Source organism: Glossina fuscipes, unplaced genomic scaffold (assembly GCF_014805625.2).
Source record: "Glossina fuscipes isolate IAEA_lab_2018 unplaced genomic scaffold, Yale_Gfus_2 0, whole genome shotgun sequence".
Lineage (NCBI taxonomy): Eukaryota > Metazoa > Arthropoda > Insecta > Diptera > Glossinidae > Glossina > Glossina fuscipes.
In genome coordinates, this window is record NW_023998414.1 from 8163083 (window position 1) to 8172710 (window position 9628).

At 31.3% G+C, this 9628-nt stretch overlaps 1 protein-coding gene across 3 annotated transcripts in view; it reads right to left on the reverse strand.

Moving 5' to 3' along the window:
• Positions 1–6642: 6642 nt before the first annotated feature.
• LOC119639329 (dual specificity protein phosphatase MPK-4) overlaps positions 6643–9628 on the reverse strand; it is an 8837-nt gene continuing 5851 nt past the window's right edge. Inside the window, exons 4-7 of one of the 3 annotated variants that reach the window (XM_038036634.1) lie at positions 8561–8660; positions 8224–8459; positions 7016–7481; positions 6643–6920 (exon numbers count right to left, since the gene is read on the reverse strand). In XM_038036634.1, coding sequence (XP_037892562.1) covers positions 6740–6920; positions 7016–7481; positions 8224–8459; positions 8561–8660 — 983 coding nt within the window. In that variant the 3' untranslated portion in view covers positions 6643–6739. The remainder of the gene's footprint in view (positions 6921–7015; positions 7482–8223; positions 8460–8560; positions 8661–9628) is intronic. The other 2 variants (XM_038036641.1, XM_038036649.1) reach the window with 2 other exon arrangements.

Here is a 9628-nt window from a genome sequence, read left to right on the forward strand (position 1 = left end):
CTGCTCTATAAAGAATGAAATGTGATTTACGATATTTACGAAAAGGATTACAGCCACAGTTTTTATGCTTTCCATAAATTTAATGTAATAGTATATGATTGCATTGCCCAGAAAATATACTTAACATAAAAAATTTCTGAACACGAGTTGTCATATACTCTACCACTATTTTTTATAAAGCGAATTGTTCATGATGAAAATCGCTCTAATCGAATAAAAAAAAAATGTGATATGAATAGGGGAGATATAAAAGCACTATTTACAATAGAATCGTGGACATAAGGTCTTTGTAAATCTTAAAATTATATGATTTTGGACAATAAACATTTTTTGCTTAAATCATTACATAGAAGAGAAATTCGCTGAGTAATAATACTTTGGCATTCTAATTTAGTATGAAAAATTGGTTTCAATTGGGGTAATTTTTTTAAAACCTCCATGACATAATTGTTCACATAAAAATTGAATCTTTATATGGTAAAAAGGTATAATTATCAATACTTCATGGTTAAAATTGGTTTATAATATTAAATTGACCACGTGGTCGCGAATTGGGATAGGACCTCCTATGAGGATACTCAGGCAAGGTAAATCTTTATATGCGAAAAAAAAAATCCCTAATTTTGATCATACTGTTCTGTGATCAAAATGTGCCGATGAATAACAATTAAATGGACCAAATTTGAATCATATGGGTCTATTTCTTGGACCCGACTCCATATAAGATTTCTCATGAATAGCAGTAAGCTTTTCAGAAAAACTTGTAATTTTTTTATATTCTATGACAAAAATTAATCCAATTGGTCCATAGCATCAATTTAGCAAAAAAAAAAAAAAAGATTGACGATAGGGAATTTGAATCACATAGGTCTATTTTCTAGACTCCACCAAACATAGCGGTTATCGTGAGAAGCAAACCCTTATATGAAGATTAAGTCCAATTTGTAGCTATTAATGAAGGAAGTGATGAAAAATAATAAAATTTGTCATGTTATGTTTTGGGCATCCTCCAAATAATAGGAAGGCTTTCATCAAACGTATGCCTTAGCACGAAAATAATAATATTTGGTGTGTTATTAAGAAAATGAGTAAATAAATGTACTAGACAAAGATCCATCCGCTTTACCCAACTAAAATGTCCTTACTTGGTCTCAATTTACAAACAATTTTTTAGTTGACCTTGAACTTAGTTGACTTGACGCGAGCTCGTCCAGAGCTAACGAATATATCATCTCACTTGAATTTCATGAGACAATGAATTCAAATGATGGATACCCTTATACCAACTACGATATGACGGAATTATCCTGTATTTTGCCTATAGTTTTAAAAAAAACCCGATAAACTGCATTTTTTTTCTTTTGTCAGAATAAATTTCAAAGCCGATTTTATCATGTTCGTCTAAATTGCTCGCTGCCGTTAGAACGCTTATATCAACAAAAACAAGTTGAAATGGAAAACTTAAACGTTTACATATGTTCTTAATTGATAGCTACAGATTAGATTCGAAATCAGGTATGGCATGTCCACAAGCACCTATCAATGACAAGATAGTTTAACTTATACAATGTATAGCTGACGTTAATTTCGAATTTAATAAATACATATACCATTGAAATTAAAAAAAAAAAGTTTACTGGTGAGTATCAAAAATTTGCTACAAAACGGGATTTGATTTTTCACATTTAATTTTCCATATCGTTGCTCTACTGAGATCGAGAGGAGAAGTGTAAATTGCAACTTTCAGTTAACTACCATTTATTTGATTTGTTTTTTCTTTTTTTTTTTTTTTTTTTTTGACGCAGAATCGCATTTTTTTTTCATATGAAAAATGTTTAAATTATGCCTTTTCCTATAATTTCGTAGATGCAGTTTAGACATATTTTTAATGAGAAGCAGCTCTTACACGCATTAATGAAATCTCCGCCATCTCTGATTTCAGGTATATTTTCGCTAGCCACTAGCCTAAAAAAATATCAATTAAGTTATTCTTCCATATTCTGCCTCCTACTAAAAACCGTTTTCAATAAATGTTTCTTTTTTTTTTTAAGTGAGATGTAAATAACTCTCTCTCTATATATATATATATATATATATATATATCTATATATATATAGTTACACGAAACGATTTTATTATTGATAAATTAAAATTTTAAATATAAGAAATTGTTGTTAAGTGAGTTAGTTATAATTTATGTTTTATATTAAATTAAGTAAACTTTTTCATTGATCTGCAACTATTTTGTTAAACATTTTTAGTTTAAATATCATACGAGCCGTTAGAGGAAGAGAGCCCGCTAAAGACAGTAATAATCAACGAATCAGAGTTATCAGTATACAAATTACTACCTCCTACTTGAAATGCGCGCACGCACAGGTAACTTACAACAAAAAAAACAACAACATGAAGAACTTTCTCTTTTAACTGTAATTAGAGAGATAAACAAGAACAACGATGGCGCAAAATGACCGACGTGTGTGTTTAAAATGAAAAAAAAAAGAAAAAAGAAATCAAAATTAAACACCAATTACAACTCAACTCAACTCAATTCAACTCACCTCATCTCATCTCAACTCTCTCTTTCCCTCTCATCTACCTCCTCTATGGTGAGAATGTTTATTTAAAGGAGTTACACACGAGGTGATTGTTTTGTTTCTTTATTATTATCATTATTATTATTATTATTATTATTAATAATACTTTTTTTTTTTTTTTTTTTTTTATTCTAATCCTTTAATTGATTTATTATTATATTCGTAATTATATTCTATGGTTTCTCTAATAATAACGCATTATGCAAAACACGTTTTATTACAAAAATATATGAAATTGAAAAAAGCAAAAAAAAAAAAAAAACAAAAAACAAAAACAAAAAAAAAAAAAGGAAAAACATGAAAAAGTTACTCTTTACTGTACATGTACAAAACGGAAGAAACTTTTTTTTTCATCTAAAGCAACTTAGATGTGTTTTGAAACATTATCATTTATATATTTTTCTTTGTTTTTTTCATTTCGGTATATTTAATTCGTTGTTTTTTACCTCAGCTTCAGATATTTGATATCTTATTATGATTATTACTATTAAAATATATGTCGATTCTTATAGTCCATTATTTAGCTTGAATATATATATATATATATATATATATATATATATATATATATATTTATATATATATATATATATATATATATATACATATGCATATTTGAGAAATATATTCAAAAAGTCATCAATTTTATATAAAATTCTTAAAATATTTAATAATATTTCTAAAAGTATCAATTTTAAATAACTCAAATTTCTATCCCTCTTACTAAATATTATTTACCGAAGGTCAAATGTTCTAAAACGTAAAAAAAAAAAAAAAAAAAAAAAAACGAAAATTAAAATGAAGAAAAAAAAAAATTTGACTAAATTTTAAATAAAATCATAAAAATAATAAAATAATTTCAATATATTACGTGCGCGTATGTTTTTTACTTTATTTACTTATTTATTTTTTTTTTTTATGAATGAACGATAACATGAGAAAATGTGGTAAGCAAAAGTAAGCATCAATTTACCCAAATTTCGCGAAATTTAATTTACTGCGATTTTGATTACGATTTAGAAACGTTCGCTTTCCTTAATCACACAAGTAAAATCCCTATAATACGTGAAGTCCTAGTATTAAATTTCTTAAACCATCCTATAGTTATTGATATCAAAATTTTTTAAAATAAAATATAATGTGGTAAGCGATCAAAAAAATGATTCAATTCAAGAATACATGGGCAGACGGATCGACAAGCTTAAGTCATTTCAGAAAGTGATTTTGAATCGATTAGCATAATAAACGCCGTATCAGTCTCAAGTCATGCTCTGAATGTTACATGCACAGGTGCATCGAAAAAAAGATGCGAAGTGTATTTTTCACTTCTGTATCGCGGAAATTATAACAAGGGCCACACAACGTTTTTACATGTCGCAGCACTGTTTAAAATTAATTGCGGGAATCCCAGGTGAGCCAATTCTTGCAATAATAATTTAAGAGCTATTGTGTTACTTAGTAGCTCGTTCATAAGGCCAGTGAAATAGGCGCGTCCTCTTTAAAAGTTATGAAAAGTGAAGTGTTTCGTAATAATTCGCTGCATTAAGTGGTTTGTGAAGGTACATCGTATTACATGAAAAGGAAATGCACTGTAGATTAATTCTTATCATAATAATATAAGAAAGGTCGAGCAACGTCGTGATGCAGCAAAGGGGAAAGACGGCTAGTTTGTCAGCTTCGAAATCAAGGAATAACGTATAAATTTATTTTCTATATCACTAGATCGGCCACAAAAATTTATCGCGAATGCTTTAAACGGTCCAAAAAAGCAATTAGAGACGCGGCGCGAAAAGCTTCTCCTGCTTCCGATAATCGAATGATAATTTCAGCCACCTTTATATTATTCCGAATTGTTCATCGATGAATATTAGGCGCCAATCTGCCAGGAAATGTAGTTCATCCGCACAACTTAATATACTCTCTACTACAATAACAAAGATCGTAGTGTAGCCATTGGTTAGAGATTATCTGATCTTTTCACTAAGAGTCCACTAACTAACAGTGATGCAACTATACATTAGATTACAGTCACATTGTAAAGTTGTTACCATTTCGTTATGCAATAGCTATGCATCGCTCCTTCTCCTCCTTTACTACCATCTAAAGCAGTAATAAATTGGATGAATTTCGTCGGAATCCATGGCGTATGATTTTACATGTAGGCAATTGGTAAAAACCGTACCCAAATCAACCAAGCAAAAATGATATTTTATATGATAGCTGCAACCTGATGCAATATTCGAAAATTGTTCGTCGAAATCGGCTCGTATTAATATATTCTTATTTGCCAATAGCCACGCCTTTAATTACATTTCTTCCTTTGCTACTCTGTACATCTATAGGTTTGTTGGGAGTTTGTTCTTCGTATGTTAAATTTTATTTTTTTTTTTTTTTTCATATTCAATTTATATAATCCATCCAAAGCAATAATAAGCGTGACGATAGGAGATAATTGTCCCTCAATGAGCATAATCTAGTAATATGGAGGTGATGTTTAAATAAATGAAAAGAAATTATTTCTAATAAAATTAGAGGATTTATTAAAATAATTCGAGAAATAAAAATTAATTAATTGCTAAACGAAAGATCCAGTAGGTGATGATCATGCCTTTTCAATCTACACACCTCAATGGGTTCAACTAGAAGAGATATTGCCAACTATGACGTATTACCATTAAGACGAAGGGCTAATATATTTGGCGTACTTAAGTATTAGAGGGGAGCAGGCAGACTTCTCACAGTTGCTCGCCATAAGCACAAATACACTCTTGTCTAAAATACGTGTACGCACAAATCTCATCTCAAATTACATGATATTTTTTTACCCCATTTTGAAATAACACGGTTCACGAATAAGAATAAGTGTACTTTTCTAATACGAGTCGCAAACAAAAAGGATTTTTAAATTCTAATTCTGGCGGCTTCATAGGAACTTATGTATGCACACATATGTTAATGATTTTGGTCTGCTGTGAACAATACCCCGAACGTTATGATCACTTTTTTCTTTATCCCGTTATACTTTACTTCTACTCTCTACTTTCTTATTTGGTATTTATTTTGCTATAAAACGTTCAGTTCGTTGGAATCAATCCCGACCGTGATTTTGGACATGTCTGACATATCCACTCAAATCCGGTCCGCCATAAAACGAGCATATTTGTTATTAAGTAACGATGTTGCGATATCTGCAAAATTGATTTTTATTTCTAACTTCAATTTGCATATCTACATGGACTGAATTTTCACTGTACACTAATTCTTTAATTTTTTTTTTTTTTGTAATAAAAGTGAAGTGTGTTTATTTTATAAATATGTATTTGTTTTGCAAATTTTTTTTTGGGGGGGGAAATATTTTGAATATTCTCATCTTACCCATGTCGCATGTATTTTTCACACAATTGGTTTTTGTACCATTTTCCAAGGGATTTATATATCGTGCAAAAAAAGAGTCAAGTGCATTTTTTAGGTTCAGGTAAAATTCTGGACGAATTAGCCGAATGCAGTCTTTTGGTTTTTAAATCAAGTCTTTGGCGTTTAGCTTTCATAGGATTTTCGATAAGCGGGTGTAAAAAATTTTACGCACTTCGACAATAGTCAAGGAGAAGAAGCCTTATTTGGGATGAATTTGCACCCACGTAGGAAATATTCGTGGGTTCATTAGATGAAAATAGGATAACAGGGTCACCAGCATATATATTAGTTGAATTATTCTTAGCCATGGAAAAATTTTATCAAGTCTCGGTCGTTAGAACACTGCTCTGGGGCACTCAATCCACCGAAAAATATCTGGACTAAATGTGAGCACTTATGTGAAGGTTAGAATCGCTGAAACGTTGCCTGGCCGCTTTCATTTCATTACGTAAACTACATGTTTGCTAAATGACATTAATAAGCAATAATTGCAAATTTATTATTAATACAAAAGAATTAGAAAAAATCCAGTTATTACAAGAGAACTTTCTTAGAAAATATTTTACTATTAAACATCAAGGTTTTTTTTTGGTTTTCGTTTTTTTTTTTTTTTTTTTTTATAATAATAATAATAATTACATTTATAATAAATAACATTGATTCCTAACTAAACACACAAACAACGTTGACTTAGTTAAATACGTATAGTATGTGTTAATATGAACATATCAATAGTTATAAATGTATGTATGCATGTATGTATGTATGTATGCCTTTATAGTATATATATATATAATACACGTATCTATAGAGTAGTTTGCACATTTTGAACAGCCTTTGAAAGTTCTACTTTGGAGGGTATTAAGTAAAAAGCTGGTGAGACTTCTTCGCCACATGGACACTGGCATCCTATTCGCATTATTATAGTTTACATGAATATATATAGATAGATGTGCATATTAAAAACGTATATATATATATATATATAAAAATTCATTTCTCACCTACCGTTAATCCAACTAAAATTACCCAATTTCTGTTCGCATTTAGGGCAATTTAACTTGCCCTGCGTACTAGTAACGATATGCCTCATCCAAGCAATCGGCTCTACAAATAATATATTCTGACAATGCTCTATAGATTTGTTAAGGTCAATCCTTTCTGGCGATGCCATCACCGATAGCTGGCCATTTGAGTTGGATGTCGATGTTGCTGTTAAAGATACTTTACGTGCTTGTGTTGGAATTTGTTCCATTAGTTTGGCTGATTGCTTTTGATTATCTGTCACATTATTTGTACCGTTTGTACTTGAGCTAATTTGGATTTTTGGCATATGCGTAAGCACATGAGATTTGGAAGCCAAGACACGTCGACATTTACGACAACGATAAACTATAGGTTCAGGATTCTCTTGCGTTATAGCTGGATCAGATTTAATTATATTGCTAAAGCTTTGTGGAAGAATTTTAGCTACAAGTAAGGAATTTAAAACAAAAATTCAGTAAGATATCGACTTCTCCTAGTTTATATATATATATATATATATATATATGTCCATAATAATAAGCATTGTGTTGCATCCGCATACAGGACTTTCATAGTGCGATGCTCCATTCTAAACCCTTTTGGTCGTTTTTTTTTTTTTTTTTTTTTACTTTAATAATTTATAAGTTATATTGTATACCCGGCAGGAATATCTCTCGCGTCGATCTATCTCATCATAGATACTCTTTCCAATTTTGTGCCTTTGTTTTCATCTACTTTTTTTTTTTTTTGATATTTGATAGTGTCATTCCGTCTGATTTCCCTTAAGATTCCAACTGGTCGAAAATAGTCGTTTAATTATGAATATTTTATCAAATATCTGTAGTTAAACTCTATTTAGATACTTTGCAGTAGACGCGAGAACAAACGATAACGCATGGACTGAAAGAGAATATTGCGGTGAATTTGCTGATGACATAAATTATTTTCTACAAGTTGGTGGCATTTTTTTTTTTTTTTTTTTTTTTTTTTGGGACAAATTAGATAAACAAGAACTGCTGAATATGCACAACCTTAACAAGATGACTTAACGCAGAAATAGACGCGTTATTGAAAACTAGATACATTTGGGAGCGCACTTTATGAAAAATCCTATGCTTTGCGTTTCGCGTAGAAATAATTAACATATATAAATGTAAATTAAAATTTTAAAATAATTTCCTTTTACCTTTACGCACTTGTTCACCTGCTAAGCGCAAACGATAGATTTTATATTTCTGATAATGATTATCAATTGTGCAGCCCATGCGACGCCATAACTTCAATTGTGCTGCAAAACCCACATTAGGCTGAACAAAGCGTCTCTTCGATTTAACTAGTTCGAAAGCAGTCTGGTAATCTAAGTTATGCGATTTCATGATGTAAGCTATAACAGCCGTAGAACTACGACTTACACCAAAATAACTGCAAAAAAAAAAAAAAAAAAAAAAAATTTTTTTTTATTTTTTAATGTTAATGTATTGCGCCGCGTCGCACCGCACCGCACCGCACCGCAAGATACTCACCAATGAACGAGAATATTATGACCAGTAATCCGAGCAGAGCTAATAAATTCAACACATGAATCTAAATGATGGAGAACGTCTTCTTTCGGCATATCAGCAACTGCGAAAAAAACCGATTAATAATTTGTAGTACAACAACATCAACTATTAGACAATCGTAATGCCTGTTTTCAAACAAAGCATTGCTCGACATAGTTTGGCATGATTAAAAACATCCGATCCAATTCCGTTTGAATAGAGCTCGTCTTCACAAAGGGTCAAAAGCAGTTAAAGTATCAAATTTCATCAAAATATTTTGAAAGCAATATGATCGCTAGGTTAAACATGAAAATACGTCGACAGACACGCGTCCCAACACACGGACAGAAAAAAAATCTACATCGATTGATATAATAAAAAAAACTTCAACATATCGGAGGGATTTTGTGAGATCGCATTAATGCGCATGAAATTATTGAAAGTCGACACATGGTGTGGGTAAAAACTAATTGACTATCGATTTTGAATGAAAGTTGTGAGGCAGTAAATTGCCATTGCATTGGCGTCTTGTCGGTTATGCAGGAACGAACGCCTTCACACAAGTCTCATAATCTCCTACATTATTGATGGCTGGGAACAGGGAGGAAAATTATAATCCAAGTTAGGATGATTCGCTAAAGCACAGTTGATTGACCGATCAAGAGGGTAGAAAAACGGAAAAACGGTCGGTTCCTCGACGCGGACGATCGTGGAAGTTACGTCCCGTGACTCTTACCGCCTTCAAGGTTGTCTTCTGCCAATCTTACCGCACGTATCTCAATCAGACAGCAACCTTCTTCTGAGTAAGTTTACTCAAATCCATCGTTTGCCCTGTCAACAAAATAATCAACTTACTGCTAGCCCAAACTAACACTTGCCCCATCGAGACATTGAACATTTGAGGTCAAAACAAGGGACGATTTTGATCCGTCACAAAATGCTAATGCCATCAGATGTAGATTCAATAGGTATTTTAAACTTTGAATGAAATTAATTTAAATGCCACACACACACACACACACACACACACACACACACACACACACACAC